The sequence below is a fragment of the Scyliorhinus torazame genome, chromosome 4 (assembly GCF_047496885.1).
Source record: "Scyliorhinus torazame isolate Kashiwa2021f chromosome 4, sScyTor2.1, whole genome shotgun sequence".
Taxonomy (NCBI): Eukaryota; Metazoa; Chordata; class Chondrichthyes; order Carcharhiniformes; family Scyliorhinidae; genus Scyliorhinus; species Scyliorhinus torazame.
Genome location: NC_092710.1, coordinates 225,043,717 through 225,061,052, shown reverse-complemented (window position 1 = coordinate 225,061,052; position 17,336 = coordinate 225,043,717). Strand labels below are relative to the sequence as shown.

At 46.7% G+C, this 17,336-nt stretch overlaps 1 protein-coding gene across 5 annotated transcripts in view; it reads left to right on the top strand.

Annotated features, from left to right (window-relative positions):
- Positions 1–17,336, top strand: part of rfx6 (regulatory factor X, 6) — a 128,889-nt gene that overhangs the window by 73,949 nt on the left and 37,604 nt on the right. For 3 of the 5 annotated variants that reach the window (XM_072499409.1, XM_072499410.1, XM_072499408.1), the window contains exon 17: positions 9,853–10,362. The exons of the other annotated variants lie outside the window; for them this stretch is intronic. In XM_072499409.1, coding sequence (XP_072355510.1) covers positions 9,853–10,362 — 510 coding nt within the window. The remainder of the gene's footprint in view (positions 1–9,852; positions 10,363–17,336) is intronic. 5 annotated transcript variants of the gene reach the window in all.

The following is a 17,336-nucleotide window of genomic DNA, read 5'->3' as shown; positions in this document are numbered from 1 at the left end:
ATAATAATAATCATTATTGCCACTAGTAGGCTTACATTTACACTGCAATGAAGTTACTGTGAAAAGCCCCGAGTCGCCACATTCCGGAGGGAGGATTCAGAATGTCCAAATTACCTAACAAGCACGTCTTTCGGGACTTGTGGGAGGAAACCGGAGCACCCAGAGAAAACAGACGCAGACACGGGGAGAACTTGCAGACTGCACAGTGACCCAAGCCGAACCTGGGACCCTAGTGCTGTGAAGCCACAGTGCTAACAGCTACCGTGCTGCCCAAACCTACTTCAAAACGAAGTACAAATAAAAAGGAGGGTAACAAAAGTCCATCCGGTGGAAGAAATTTGAAACAATAACACAAACAAACTAAATATGCATTTAGTTGTGTGGTACATTTCCAGCAATTTCCCTTCTCTTCCTTTGAAAACACACTTTAAGTATGAATGATTAGTAAGTATTAAGTAAGTATTTGCAAGGAAAGTTGGCCTATTTGCCCAGATTCTTTCTTACATCTTTACATTTCGGAAACTTAGATTAATATATTTTCTTCTGCACCTAAAACTAGACCAGTAGATGTGGAAACACTCTCAATCTCTTAACCAGTAATTATTTCTATAGCACCTTTAATGTAACAAAGTGTTCCAATGCACTTCACAGAAAGGCAGAATTTGACACTGAGGCAATAAGGCAATATTAGGTTAGATGGTCAAAAGCTTGGTCAAAGACATCAGTTTTAAGAAGCATTTTAAAGGAGTGAAATGGGAAGGATTTGGCAGAGAATTCCAGGGTTGAGGCAAGTGAAGGTGCAGCCACCAATGCTGGAGAAATTAAAAGTAGAGAAGCACAGTTATCGTGGAGGATTGTGAAGCTGGACAAGGTTATGGACGTGGAGAACAGAGAGGCCACGGTAAACTTTGAAATCAAGGATGAGAATTCTAAAATCAAGATATTGCTGAATTGGATGCTGATGTATGTTAGGGAGCCATTGTGTGATAGATGAACGGACGTTGGTGCGATCAGGATGGAGACAGTGGCCGGAGTTTTCTGGCCGTTCGCTGGCGGTGGGATTCTCTGATCCCGCTGGCAGCGCACCCCCTCCCACGGATTTCCTGATGGCTTGGGGTGGCTTCAATGGGAATTCCCATCACCCTTGCAGAGTATCTTGTTGCCAGTAAATGGCATGCCGCCTCCCATCGTTGAGAAACATGTGGCTGGGAGGCCTAGGAATGATGCCTGTTGTGTTATGTAATTTGGAATAACACAAGCTGCCACTTGGTGCAGTTTTGAGTAAAAGATGCTGCAGACTTTGAAGTGAGTTCAATGTGTTTTATTGAACTATTAGCACAGTTCCCAATGAGTTTGACTCTCTGCTAATCTAAATGTAGTGACTCAGTCTAACTGAACCAGCCTTGCTCTCAGCCACGTGCTGGGGTGTGATGCTGAGAATACACCCTATCTCTGTAGATGTTGGTCTGTGGAAAGAGGTGGGGTGTGAGTGCCTCATCCCTTTTTATAGTGAGATACCACCCCTGAGTGTCCTGACTGCTCATTGGTCATGTCCTATTCTATGTGTTCATTAGCTGCATTTTTGCATTTCATGACATCTCCCCTTTTTTAATGCTTTGTTGGCGTATGTGAATGTATTTACATGTGAATGAGTCTGTCTAACGTGACTGACGGAGGACAACAGAACAGAGCAAACAAAACAAACGTTCACAAGTCCAGTCTCTGAGGCTTGCATCTGATCCTGGTCGACCGCCGGAGAGGTGGCGAAGGGGACGACGGCGCTTTGACAGGTGGGATGGAAGCCTGACTGGTGGCGTCATGGTGCGAGGTATCAGGAGGTGGCAATTCAACATATGGAAATGAAGGAGAAAGTGGTTGCGGGCAGACAACTTTGCGCAGTGACGTCGATTCCTTCGCACAATGTAGCCATCAGCCAAACGTACAACCTAAGAGCGGGGCACGGCCTGTCGAACAACGACAACTGGGGCAGACTACCCACCATCCGGGATCTTGATCCTAACAGTGTCTGCCGAGGACAGCATTGGGAGGTGATCCAGGTTGGGCAGGTGTCTGGCTGGAAGCGTCGTCCGCAGGTTCCTGGTCATCAGGAATTGAGCCTGCGACATGCCAGTGGACAATGGAGTCGCCCTGTACGCGAGCAGTGCATGGTGTATGTCGGAAGCAGAGTCCACGGCCTTGCAGATGAGCTGTTTCACAATGTACACCCCTTTCTCGACTTTTCCATTGGACTGCGGATAGTGCGGACTGGAGGTGACATGCTTGAAACTGTATGACCTGGCAAACGTGGACCATTATCGACTGGTAAAGCACGAGCCATTGTCGCTCATGACGGTGATTAGGATGGCATGCCTTGAAAACATCTCCTTACAGGCTTTGATGACGGTCCGAGAGGTGAGGTCCGGGAGCTTCAGCCCCTCAGGGTATTTCAAGAAATAGCACATGTTTTTCAGAGGTCGTGGACCATATGTTGATATCGTCCATGTACACATGAACCCCTTCAATGCCTTCCATCATCTGCTCCATGATGCGATGGAATATCTCCGATGCCGAGATGATGCAAAATGGCATGCGATTGGAGCAGTATTTGCCAAAAGGCGTGTTGAAGGTGCAGAGCCTTCTGCTGGACACTTCCAGCTGAATTTGCCAAAATCCCTGTGATGCATCCAATTTGGTGAAGAAGCGAGGGTGTGCCATCTCACTCATGAGTTCCTCCCACTTCGGGATCGGGTAGTGTTCCCGCATGATATTCTTATTGAGATCCTTGGGATCAATGCATATACGCAGGTCCCCCGAAGGCTTCTTTACCCACACCATCGAGCTGCCCCAGTCAGTCGGTTCGGTGACCTTGGATATGATGCCGTGTTGCTGAAGATCCTTGAGCTGTGCCTTGAGGCGCTCTATCAGTGGAGCAGGGACTCGTCGCGGTGCGTGGACCACTGGCTTGGCATCAGGTCATAGCTTAATCTTGTATCGATATGGCAGCGTGCCCATCCCGTTGAACACATCTGGATACTGGGCAAGGATGTCGTTGATGCCGGCCTGAAGATCCACATGGAAGGATGTCGTGATGTAAACCCTTTGAATGAGGTTCAGCTGCTTGCAGGTGTGCGCACCTAGTAGGGATGCCCTGTCCGGCTTAACAATTTCAAAGCGTAACCGTGCTTGTGTGTGTCGGTTGGATACGTGCAGATGGCAGGATCCCAGTGCAGCGAAGGCATTCCCGTTGTAATCCAGGAGCTTGCAGGCAGCTGGAAGGACCGTAAGGGGGCTTCTTAATGTGTCTGAAGTCTGCCTGTGAGAGGAGGTTGGCAGAGGCACCTGTGTCCAGCTTGAACTGGATGGGGCTGTGGTTGACTTCATCACTGCTCGCCATTCGTCCTCGGAATCCACAGCTAGGATCGATTGGACGTGCGATGTGTAAGGTGTGGCATATTCACACGTTGTAATAATGCCCACACGGTAGGCGTTGTCCAGGCATTCAGCATCTGGATCCATTGCACTGCCGGGATTAAAATCCTGTAGGCGTTGTTGCACACTCCGGATGCGCCGTCGTCGGAATTGGGAGTGCTGGCTCCTGACTGGTGGTGCAGATCTGCACAGGGCAGCATAGTGGCCTGGCTTCCCGCAGTTTAAACTGTGTCTGCCTCTTGCAGGGCAGTGTTTCTTTCAATGGGCAGTGCCACAGTTCGAACACGTCATGACGTTGGACTCCTGACGCTCCGTGCTTCGTTGCACATGCACAGACATCTCAGACGTCTGCACCTGCTCAGTGCGGGTTTCGGCCGCTTCGTTATCCCGTTCGCATCGCGCATGCGTCGGGCCCCGGGAAGAGCGTGCAAAATGGCCGCTTTCGTCAATGTTGAGGCGCTGCATCTGGGTAGTGGTCTGCACACTCTCCGCCTCGTGGGAGACTAGTTTATCATTTTCTGCCGTTTGTACTGGGAATAGCGATTTTCAGCGTGCTCATGCACTGTGCATGTTTCAATCCCGACTGGCAGGATCATATGCTTGATCTTCAGTAACTGCTCTTTCAGTGGATCAGTGAACTCCAAAAATGATTTGGTTTCTGATCATGGAGTCAGTGATATCACCGAAGTTGCAGGATTGCGCTAGCAGTCTAAGGTTAGTTAAATATGAGTTGAAGAATTGATCTTTACCTTGCAATCGCTGCTTGAATATGTAGCGCTCGAAGATTTTGTTGGTGTCCACCTCACAGTGGCTGCCAAACCTGTCCAGGGTGGTCTGAAACTTTATCTTGTCCTGGTCTTCGGCGAAGTGAAAGGAGTTGAATATTTTCAAGGGTGATCACCCGCTGTGGTAAGGAAAAGAGCTATCTTCCGTGCACCGTTGAAGTCTGATGCTTCGACGTAAAGCTGAAATATCTGCTTGAATGTCCGCCAGTTGGCACTGAGGTTGCCGGAGGTCCTGAGCTGGTGAGGAGCCTGAATCTTTTCCATTGTGCCGGTATACATTCGCTGGCCGTCACGGATCTTGCTGAGTTGAACTAACTAGATTGAACAGACTCCTAGTATCATGTTGTGTTATGTAATTTGGAGTAACACAAGCTGCCACTTGATGCAGTTTTGATGAAAAGATGCTCCAGACTTTGAAGTGAGTTCAATGTGTTTTATTGAACTATTAGCACAGTTCTCAATGAGTTCGACTCTCTGCTAATCTAAATGTAGTGACTCAGCCTAACTGAACCAGCCTTGCTCTAAGCCACGTGCTGGGGTGTGATGCTGAGGATACATCCTGTCTCACTCTGTGGACATTGGTCTGTGGAAAGAGGCGGGGTGTGAGTGCCTCATCCCTTTTATAGTGAGATACCACCTCTGAGTGTCCTGACTGCTCATTGGTCATGTCCTATTCTATGTGTTCATTAGCTGCATGTTTGCATATCATGACAATGCCCAGCATCACTGATTTCAGTACCTGACTGATTGAACCAACAACCTGTTTGATGGGTTTGCCTAATTTTGGCAAGAAATCTAGCAGAGCTCTTTCAAAGTCCACTGAGATGGGCAATGATTTATTTCCGGCTCTTTGAGTTTAAATCATTTCTTCACTTTACTGCGTTATTCAATTCACTTTATATGAGTGGGCAACAATCACATGCTGAAATTTACCAACCGCTCATGCCCGTGGGACTTTCTGGTTCCGCTGACAGTGACCCCCTGCTACGGGTTCCCCAGCGTGAACAATGGGAAAACCAATTGACAGCGGCGGGAATTAAAGATCCTGTCACCGGCCAATGGTGTGCTGCCTCTATGTCGTCTAGCTCCACACAGAGAATTCAAAACTATTCGTTCTCTTGATTAAGGAATGAATGCCATCAAAGGCATCCTCTCCTTCAATATTTCCTTATACCTTCCCCCCAGTTACATAAATGATGCACTCAAGTTTGTTTCATGGAAGGACTAATACACAGACATGACCCGTAATACCTCCCAATGTGGCCGCTGGAGGTAGTTTTCATAATGCTAGTACGTGGAGTAGAAGATTCTGAATGAAACTGCTCCTCCAATCACATGCTATTCCTCTCTCACATTTGCTGCTGATAGGTTCACTCCTGAGCCTATTAGCAGTAAACATGGGAGAGAAGCAGCCTGTGATTGACAGGGGAGCAACACTGGCGAGGAGAAGGTTGCAGTGTCGGGCTGTGCTATGCCGGGTTGGATAGGGGAGGAGATTTCCATGCCAGGCTGTTAGGGAAGGGGAGAAGGCTGCCATGCCATGCCATGCTGTGCCCGGCTGGGTGGGAAAGGCAGCTGGCTGCCAGGCCAAAGGAGGCTGGATGCGAAGGTGCGGATTGACAGGGGTGGGTGTGAATTGTGAGGGTGAAGAGACTCACTGTCCAGGGTTGTGGGAGAGAGAATGAAGTTCCCAAATGGAAGAACCTTAGAAGATTGCCGCCAGAGCATCTGCAATGTTCACCTCTACATCTTTTAATACTCAGAGATGGAAACCATCTGGCTCTGGGTATTTTTCACACTTTAGTGCCGTTACATTTTCATGACTGCGTTTATGCTTATGTTAATTTTGCTGAAAACTTGATCCTTGGGATGCCCAACATGCTAACCTCTTCCTCTACTGTAAATATTGATGTACACTGTGCTTGATATCCAGCAGCACTTGTATCACTCTGAGCCTGGTACACATGTTACAGCAAATATTCCTCTCCAGCAGGCAATAAAGGGGCCAGCTCCACTCACTCTCAACACAACTTCACCACTGGCATCTGCATATGTATGGCATTAGTCCTATTGTGTTAAAGGGTTATTAAGGACAATCAAATCGTTTAAATTCGGACTAAGCAATATAATGCAGCTCCACCACTTGACCAAATCATTTAATGCCCATTTCCCACATGTTGGATCTTCAAAGGGCTTGATTCATTAATATTATTCCTGCGAGAATTTGCTATTTATGTTTTCCCTTTTTTGCTTGTGTAATTGATTTTCTGTTTTAGGTGCTTTGCAATTATTAACTATGCTTAGGTTATGCTGCATCTAGCATCTACACCTATTGTTCCAAGAGTGTCCATATGAGTACCCCAAACCTCTCCTTCCTGTAGTAATTGTAGATTTTGGAGAATTGCTCGACAAAAGAAAAAAGATCAATTTCCATATAGTTTGCCTTCTAACATCCTGGCAGTTCGATGTTACAATGATAATGGAGTTGTTGACTAATCATAGCTTAATCAGGTGGAACTTGAATCCAGTTAGTTAAAAGGAGGAGAGATAAAAGGAAAGTATTTGAGATGTCAGTCATGCTCAAAAAGGACAAAGTGATTAAGTGGCCTAGAAGAAGTGTCGTAGACATAAGATTAAATGCAGCAGGGTTAGGATAAAGGGCAGCAGAAGATCTTTTTACACAGGGGGTGCAAGGCTGTGGAATGCATTATCGGAGTTAATGATTGAAACAGCAAACACTTATGTATAGGCAAGGTTGGTAATAAACTGGAGGAAAAGGGAATAAAGAGACAGGGGAATAAAGCAGGCAAGTGGAATTAGGACTACTGATACACTAACTATGCATAGCTGATAATGCAACCTCATTATTTGCTCCCAAATCACTGATTGGAAAAACAAGTGCCACACAGATTGGTCATAGGGATATACTGAGCCTCAAACCTATAAGAATCCATGGTGTTGATTGAATCTCACAAAATTAAGGCTGCGACGAATTCTTTGTCGAGCATTGACAAGTATATTAAAATGTGGTAAAATTGTCAGACATCGAATAAAATGTACTTTAATCATTATGGACGAGATTTTCCACCGTCTTCACGGAGTGTTCTTCAGTGCTAAAGGACAGCTCGTCAGTGGCTGGCGGTGGAATCTTATCGTCCTGCCATTGTCAACCAGGTTTCCCATTGAATGCACGCCTCACTACCGCGAAACCCACCAGAAAATCCCACCCTATATTACCACCTTGAAGTAGAAATTGCACAAGTGTTTGGACATGGAGGTCTGGGTGGCAGATTTATTTTGACAGACATAATGCAAACAATATCCCGGATTATATTTACAACCTTAGAGTGAATTTTCTATGCCCACTTACAATTCTTTTCTTAGGGTCAAAAACAATTATCCAGCCATCACCAATTATCAGTCCTTGTGACAACACGAAGCTTGGCTTTAGTTTACTGCTGCTTAGCTATTTATAGCTATTTAAACAGAATAATTTTTCTTTGTTCTTCACACTGATCTCTCATATTGACCCTCAATAACTAGGACTAAATCATGAGTGTTTCTAAAATAGATGTACTTGTCACTGTATTAATGAGTTTTGAAAAGAATCAAAAAAGAAAAGTCTTTTTATAAGAGAAACCTTTTTAAAGGTGCAACTCGCATTTTTGAGTGACATAATTTTCCCTAATTTTGTTTAGAGTGGCAAACGAAAGCATATTTTAATCAATAGCATGTTTCATTGTGCTTCAATATAAAACTAAACTGGAGTTGATCTGAAGAAGCTATAAAGGTTCCAAATAATGCAAATATGACAAACCATGAGGGCAAAAACATGACCAAAACATTACATGAGACTCAGGTTAATGTAGAAAACTCTGACAGGACTGGACAGACTGGATACCAGGATGTTGTTTTCTCTGGCTGGTGGAGTCTAAACAGTGATAGGCAACCTACGGCCTGGGGTCAGCCCATGAAACATTTTGTTGATTGTTGCCCACACACAGAGTTGCCACATTTCGCTGATTTCCGTCCGCATCTTTTTTTCCTACCAGTATGTCCGAAGTTGTAATAAATTGTCAGACGGCAGCACGGTAGCATAGTGGTTAGCACAATTGCTTCACAGCTCCAGGGTCCCAGGTTCGATTCCTGGCTTGGGTCACTGTCTGTGCGGAGTCTGCACGTTCTCCCCGTGTGTGCGTGGGTTTCCTCCGGGTGCTCCGGTTTCCTCCCACAGTCCAAAGATGTGCAGGTTAGGTGGATTGGCCATGCTAAATTGCCCTTAGTGTCCAAAATTGCCCTTAGTGTTGGGTGGGGTTACTGGGTTATGGGGATAGGGTGGAGGTGTGGGCTTGGGTAGGGTGCTCTTTCAAAGAGCCGGTGCAGACTCAATGGGCCGAATGGCCTCCTTCTGCACTGTAAATTCTATGATAAAACTATGATATTCAGAGACTTCATTAGAAACGAGAAAAATATTTATTAATAAGAAAAACTGTACAGAGGCCCGCATCCCACCGGCTTTCCCAATCTCTACTTGTCTTCTCGATGTATTATCGATGTCTTCTGCTGAAGAGAGGACACCACTGTGATGATTACCCACTCTCAGTCCCAATTGCTCCCTCAAGCCAGGTGACCCTCTTCTGCTGTGTTGCCCTGAAAGGGACAATCACCACTGGAGTGATACTCACATAATCAAGGGCAAGTGAAGCGAGCTGCGTGCTGATTGCTCGCAGCATTGACTGCAAGACCCATCTGCATCCAAAGTGTCAATATTTATTTTACTTATACCATTCGAATATGACAGTGGTTCTATTAATATATAAATGATTGAGCATTTTCTATATCTCATTATGAAATATTTGTTATGTTTTAAGTGTATTTAATCTTATTCATGGGGTCATGGTTAGTGGACGAGCCCAATTTCAATCTTGTAGCCCACTCATGTGGTCTACTCACTAGCCTAGATTGCCCATCACTGGTCTAGAACAAAGGGTCACAGTCTCAGGATAAGGAGTAGGCCATTTAGGATTGCGATGAGGAGAAACGTCTTCACTCAGAAGGTGACGAACCTGTGGCGTCTTTACCACAGAAGGCTGTGGAGGCCAAGTCACTGAATATATATAAGAAGGAAATAGATAGATTTCTGGACTCTAAAGGCATCAAGATATATGTGGAGAGTGTGGGAATATGGCGTTCAGATAGAGGATCAGACATGATCTTATTGAAAGGTGGAGCAAGCTTGTAGGGATCATAACATTATTGCAGATAAGAAAGGCCGTTTGGCTACTTTAGGTCATCCATTCAGAACAGCCCTAAATGTCACCTTTTGAAGTATTCAATTTTAAAAGAAGATTCACATCCTGCTTCGGAGGACAACATATTTACTCAAGAGCTGAGATGCCTGGCAATTAAAAAAAATATTACCATCCCCTGGAATGTTTATTTGGTGCTGTTTCTGATGGGAAAGGAAGACGATGAATATGGAAATCTAACAGTGACAGATATGGCTGAGTTTGCATTAGTTGTGCCAGACAAAGGGAAATTTAAGGACAAATGTTTTGGTCATGTAATAAGCAGCCTGCTGTGCTGTGTCATGAAGGTACACTTGGTATAAATGCTGCTCCTATCATTTTGTTTGCAGATCCTATGGAACTTTCTCACAGTAATGGTCATGTGATCACCCCACCTCTATCTCCTACTTTGGGCAACCGAGGAAGTGTAATCAACCAAGGACCAATGGCTGTTAGGTCTCAGAATGGCAACTCAGGATTATCTGCCCACACACACTGCCACGCGTATCCAGACTCCCTCTACCAGACATTGTCCCAGCCCAATCAAAACTACTATGGCAGTAACTCCAACTATCAAACCATGTTCAGGAATCAGACACACGCCTCTCCTGCAGTCTACCACCAAAGAGCGGATTCCAGTCGCTTCAGTCCTTTCAATGAACAACCTGTTTCAAGGGACTACTTTAGCAGTAGCTGTGCCGTGTCACCCTATAACTCCAGAGCTCCATCTAATTTTGGGCCATCTTCGAATCCACAGGAAGCACACAACATGCAGTTGCTGAATGCAGGCACCTATAACTTCTTGGGGAATTCAGTTGCATCATGTCAAGGAGCATCATTTCCTGTCACTGGATCTAACGGTAAATATCACAAGAAAAAGGCAATAACATCTATTCATGTAGCCAGCTTTTCTTCAGAGAAAACCTGAAATTGTGCACATGTGGAAGGAAGGCCATGACTGGTTTTCAGTCAAGAAGGAGAGCAAAGAGGGGGCATGAAAAAGCACTGGCGGGTAAAATAAAGGAAAATCCAAAGGTGTTTATAAGTTTATTAAGGACAGGAGGTTAACCAGGGTAAGAGTAGGGCCCATTAGGGAACAACTTGGCAATTTGTGTGTGGAACTGGAAGATAGAGATGAGGTTTGAAATGAGTACTTTGCATCTGTGTTCACTACAGAGAAGGATGATGTAGGTATAGAAATCAGGGAGGCACATTGTGATTTACTTGAATGACTTAACATTGAGAGGGAGGAAGTATGAACAGTTTTATTGGGCCTAAAAGTGGATAAATACCTAGGGCTAGATGAGATCATAGAATCATAGAATTTTCAGTGCAGAAGGAGGCTATTCGGCCCATCGATTCTGCACTGGCCCTTGGAAAGAGCACCCTACTTAAGCACATGCCTCCACCCTATCTCCATAACCCAGTAACCCCACGTAACCTTTTTGGACACTAAGGGTAATTTAACCTGCACATCTGTGGACTGTGGGAGGAAACCGGAGCACCCGGAGGAAATCCACGGGGAAAACGTGCAGACTCTACACAGACAGTGACCCAAGCCAGGAATCAAACCTGGGACCCTGGTGCTGTGAAGCAACTGTGCTAACCACTGTGCTACCATGCTGCCTTGGTTGTATGTATCCCAGGTTGCTGTGGGAGGCAAGGGAGGAGATTGCAGTGGCTCTAAACAAAACTTTTCAAATCTTCTCTGGCCACAGGAGAGGTGCCAGGGGACTGGAGGCCAGCTAATGTGGTGCCATTATTCAAGCAGGAACGTAAGGACGAACCAGGAAATTACAGGCCAGTGAGTCTAACTTCAGTGGTAGGGAAACTACTGGAAACAATTCTGAGGAACAGAATTAATCTCCATTTGAAGAAGCAAGGATTAATCAAGGATAGTCAACATGGTTCTGTCAAAGGGAGATCATGTCTATAAATTTGATTTAATTTTTTGAGGAAGTGACGAGGTGTGTAGATGAGGGTAATGCAGTTGATGTAGTCTATATGGACTTTCGGAAGGTTTTTATGCAGTCCCACGTGGGAGGCCTATGAAGAAGGTGAAAACCCATGGGATCAAAGGCAATTTGGCAAACTGGATCGAAAACTGGCTGAGTGGTAGGAGGCAGAGGGCGATGGTTGAAGGTTGTTTTTGTTACTGGAGCTTGTGTCCAGCAGTGTCCTGCAGAGATTGGTGCTGGGTCCCTTGTTGTTTTTAGTATACATTAATGATCTGGACTTTAATGTAGGAGTTTGTAGATGACATGAAAATTGGTGGTGTGGTAAATCATGAGGAGCAAGGCCTCAGATTACAGGACGATATAGACAGGTTGGTTAGATGGGCAGAAGAGTGGCAAATGGAATTTAACCATGAAAAGTGTGAGGTAATGCATTTTTGGAGGACTAACAAGGCAAAGGAATATACAATGAATGGTTGGACCCCAGGAAGTACAGAGGATCAAAGGGACCTTGGTGTGCAGGTTCACAGACCTCTGAAGATAGAAGGATAGGTAGATAAGGTGGTTAAGAAGGCATTGAATATAAGAGCAGCGAGGTTATGCTGGAGTTGTATAAAACGCTGGTTAGGTCCCAGCTGGAGTATTATATACAGTTCTGGTCACCACAATATAGAAAGGAAGTGATTGCACTGGAGAGGGTGCAAAGGAGATTCACCAGGATGATGCTTGGGCTGGATCATAGAACATAGATCATACAGTGCTGAAGGAGGCCATTCAGCCCATCGAGTCTGCACCGACCCACTTAAGCCCTCACTTCCACCCTATCCCCGAAACCCAATAACCCCTCCTAACCTTTTTTTGGTCACTGAGAGCAATTTTATCATGGCCAATCCACCGAACCTGCACGTCTTTGGACTATGGGAGGAAACCGGAGCACCCGGAGGAAACCCCCGCAGACATGGGGAGAACGTGCAGACTCCGCACAGACAATGACCCAGCAGGGAATCGAACCTGGGAGCGCCAGGGTCACTTGTGTTGCCGTGCTGCCCCTATCGTTTCAGCTATCAAGAGAGACTGGATAGGCTGTTCTCCCTGGAGCAGAGAAGGCTGAGGGGGACCTGATTGAGGTGAACAAAATTATGAAGGACTTAGATAGGGTGGATAGGAAGTTACCTTTCCCCTTACTGGAGGAGTCAATAACCAGGGGCATAGATAAGTTAATGGGCAGAGTATTAGAGGAGATGTGAATCCTCCGGTTTCCTCCTACAAGTCCCTAAAAACATGCTTGTTAGGTGAATTGGGCATTCTGTACCCAAACAGGCGCTGTCGTGTGGCGACTAGAGGATTTTCACAGTAACTTCATTGCAGTGTTAATATAAGCCTACTTGTGACACGAATAAAGATTATTATTACTAAAAATCTTTTCACCCAGAGGGTGTTTGGAATCTGGAACTCACTGCCTGAAAGGGAGGTAGTGGTTGGAACCCTCACAATGTTTAAGAAATATTTTGATTGGCACAAGAAGTGCCATTGCATGTAGGCTGCGGGCCAAGTGCTAGGAAATGGGATTTGCTAGGTCGGTGCAGACACTGCGGGATTCTTTCTGTGCTGTAAAACTCTATAAGAATGGATTTGAGCTCAAATGTTCAAGCCGTAAATCAAACACTGTGTACCTGATATGATTCGACATCCTCATTTTTAATTGTTTGCTGAAGAATTAGGGCAACAGAAATAGAAAGTTGGGTTCACATTCAGAACATTTGTCCCATTTTGAGATGTGGGTGGGAGTTGTACATTTCTAGTATAACATTTGACAAAGTCCCAAATGTTGTAAACACTTCAATGGCATTGAAACAATAATTTAAATACACCTGCCAGTACAATTTTTATTCTGTGATGATCACTCTCTCTAGTTTGTTATTGTGAGCATGAATTCCTCCACTTAAGAGAAACATTTCTGGTATTAATTAAGCTAACCCTAGTCAGCCTTCCAATATAGTTCATGGGAGGCCTGCATCCTCACCTCACTCCATGCTTGCAGAGTGGTGCTATCTGAAGTTATGGGGGCGATTCTCCGAGCCCTGCGCCGGGCCGGAGAATCGGCGGAACCGCGCCATGACGCCCCGACGCCAGCACGCGATTCTCTGAGGTGTGGAGAATCGGCACCATTTGCGCCAGCGTGTTTGATGCGGCGTCGGCCACGGGCCGTTGGAATCGGCGGGGCCGCCGATTGTCCGGCCCGGATTGGCTGAACGGCTGCTCGGATACGACAAAGTCCCACTTGCGCCGTTCACCCCTGGTTGCTGCCGGCAGGAACTCTACGCGAAGTGTCGGGGGCGGTCTGTGGGGTGGGGAAAAGCGATCCTTCACCGGGAGGGAGGGGGGGCCCTCCAATGGGGTCTGGCCCGCGATCGGGATCCACCGATCGGCCTCTCCCCCCGGGCCTACTTTCCTGCGCGGCCGACCCCTGAACACCGACGCCATGTTGAGTCAGGGCCGGCGCGCTGAAGTAGTTCCCCGCGCATGTGCAGGTTGGCGCGGCCCAACTGTGCATGTGAGGGTTGGCACGGTGCCCATTTGGCACCGGGAAGAGAGGTTCGAGCGGCGTGAACCGCTCCAGCGCTATGCTGGCCCCCATGCCTGTTTCACACCATCGTGAAACGTGACGGCGTTCACAACGGCGTGAACACTTCGTCTTCATTTTGGAGAATCGCCCCCTATATATAACCAATTCTCTCTCTCTGGAAAGGAGCAAGTTGTCTGTGGTCCTTTGTGGACTATTGCTAATTGCTAACTGGTGCAAGAGCTGAGGAAACACAAGGGCCGGGATTCTCCAATCCCGTGGCCAAGTTCTGACGCCGGCGTGAGAAGCGGCACAAGCCGCTCCGGCGTCAACGGGCCTCAAGTGGCAGGGAACCACCCCTTCCTATGGGGGCTAGTACGGCGCGTAGTGGTGGTGTCCGCAGCTCCGGCGCCCGAAAACCGGCGCGCTACAGGGGCCCAGCGCGGAGGAACATAGGCCCCACGGAACTAGCCCGCCTGCCAATCGGTAGGCCCCGATCGCGGGCCAGGCCACCGTGGAGGCTACCCCCGGGATCGGATCCCCCCGCCCCCCCCCCTCCCCAACAAGGAAAGCCTCCGCAGGCAGAACCACGAGGTCCCACCGGGACCATACATAACACACGTCGGTGGGACTCGGCCGAACTCGGCGGGCACTCAGCCCGTCGAGTCCTGGAGAATCGCCGGGGGGCCGCTTTTAACAGCCCCCAACCGGCGAGGCGGCGATCCCGCGGGCGCCTGAAAATCGGCGCCAGAGAATCGGCGAGCTGGCATTGGGACGGCGTGGCGCGCTTCCCGCGCCCTGCCGGCGATTCGACGACCCGGTGCGAGCTCGGAGAATCCCAGCCAAGAAATTCAGATAAATCCATGAATTGACCTCTCCCCCTTTACCACTCAATCCCATTAACTACTTGATTGTGCTAAGCAGTTAAAATTGGAGTCAGCACTGAGCTGCTATCAGCTAATATAATACATATAAAATAAAAACAGAAAATGCCAGAAATACAAATCATGCATGTCAACATGTGGAAAAAAAAGACAATAGATCAGGCTATTTAACATTTTTTGTGCTAGGCTGCAGTTTTCTTAAGCAATGAATCCCATTAGAGCCATAATCGACAACTTTATTCACCGCCACCTTAGTATTATTGTGCGCTGATTTAACAATGAGTTAAAATGTTTACTGAAGAACACTAGAAATGCCTATCCCATCCTTATATCACCCAACATCATTAGGCCATTGTGTCAATACTAAGGCTGCTGCGTCAGGTTTCTTGTCAAGTGATTGATAAAGATATTAAAAATAAGAAAAGATTAATTTTTGATTTGATGTTCCTGATGGGGAGACTTACCCAACTGAGCATATCGTGCAAATGCTGACTTGCATTGTGTGCAATCTTCCAACCATCTCTGGGTGTTAGAAAATTAGTCAGTGAGTCCAAATTACTGGCTGATTTTGTCAGCGGACACTTGCTTGCACAATATTTGATGGTGATTTTATATGAGAATGATTGCTATAAGTTGCTGGGCAGAGCAAATGAACACATTATGCTCTATAGTTTTAAGTCCCAGATCGCAGAAAATGTATTGCGTACTGTATTCCTGCCAATTCTATGCACTTTGAAAATAGGGTATCATAGAATCCCTCCAGTGCATAAAGAGGCCATTCGGCCCATCAAGTCTGCACTGACCCACTGAAAGAGCACCATACCTAGGCCAACACTCCCGTCCTATCCCATAACCCCACCCACCTTTGGACACTAAGGGGCAAAATTGTCAATCCACTGTGGCTCTGTGAGGCAGCAGTGCTAACCAGTCTGCCACCATGCCACCCACCATGGGGTATGAATGGGGTGGATTTCTTGAACCCTGTGGGAAATCCTGAAAGTGGCCACCCAACATGGGCACCCAGGCATCTCAGGTAACTATCCAATGAAGGCAGCTGTAAATCGCAATGCTGGTTCTGGATGACAGGATGGGAGTTGGGTGGTGGAGGAGGAGGGGTGGATGCGCAAGGTCAGTGGTTCTCCCTCTGTCCTTTCGTCCTCTTTGTAAGGAGGCCTACATGTCTGCCGACAATATTAAATCACTCCTTCAGGGATTGAGGTCACGACGCAGGCCTGGACCCTCAGGTGGACCTTATTTCCATCTCATTCCTGGAGCCACTGCTTATGCTGGATTGGAGGCAGCACTGAAGGCACAATTTTGGGCAACTCTTGATAAGTAAGGAAAGGACAGGCCTTGGAGCGATTTCACAGCTGGGTGTGCAGCAGAATGTTCTAAAGCATTTCATGGCTGGTGCCAGAAATTGGCTGCCATAGCCTATTGAATTATTGTTGGCCTGACTTCTATCAGGAGGGAATCAAATAAGCTTCTATTCCACTGGAGCAACTGAGGCAAGACTGGTGGCAACTTAGCCAGTTGATGACTTGCATGTGGAAGAAAGGCAGACATTTCAATGCTGGAAAGGTAACAGCGATCTGGCACAATGAATATGGCGCAGAGTTCCACCTCACTCACCCAGTATCCTAGATGTTCTTAAAGTACTGTGAACCCTTGGGCTGCATTTTCTACTGTAGGAGGAGGGGTGGAGACCTGGATTGAAAATTAATTTCCAGAGGTTGTCAATGGACCCTAATGCCTCTGGAATGTGATGCAGTTTTCAATGGGAACAGATGGTCTATTAAGCTTCTTAAAGAGCTCATCAACAAGCCAGGGAGAGCCAGTCGATTTTCAATTCAGAGATAACCAAACCCAAACATCCTGGTTCGCGTGGTGCAAGCTGTTGAGTTGTTCAATGGGCGGAGCTGTAATTTTTAAAGCCATAAATGTTTTTGCCTCCAGAGGTTTCCCTGTCAGATTAGGTACCGTACCATTTGATCTATTCTCTGAGTACTGGGAATGTGACCCTTTTGAATTGTTGTCTACTCTCCTGTGCAAGGCTGTGGCAGGCTCCATTATGGCTGCTCTCTACATTTGCTGCTTCTGCTCCAACAGGTACCTCCCATTTCCTTGCAGAGTTTGGCAGCAGAAATTGAGTGCCGGACCTGCCTCCGATCCAATTCGGGTACAGTCACAAAATAAGGGGTCTTTCAGTTAAGATGGAGATGAGGAATCTCAGAAGGTCATTTAGCTTTGGAATTCTCTACCCCAGAGAGCAGAGGAGACTCGATCAAAGACTGAGTTGGACAGATTTTTAAACTGCAAGGAAGTCAAGGGTTGTAGGTGGCAGGCAGGAAAGTAGAATTAAGGCCAAAATCTTATTGAATGATAAAGCAGGCTTGAGAGGCCAAATGGTCAATTTCTGTTCCTATTTCTTA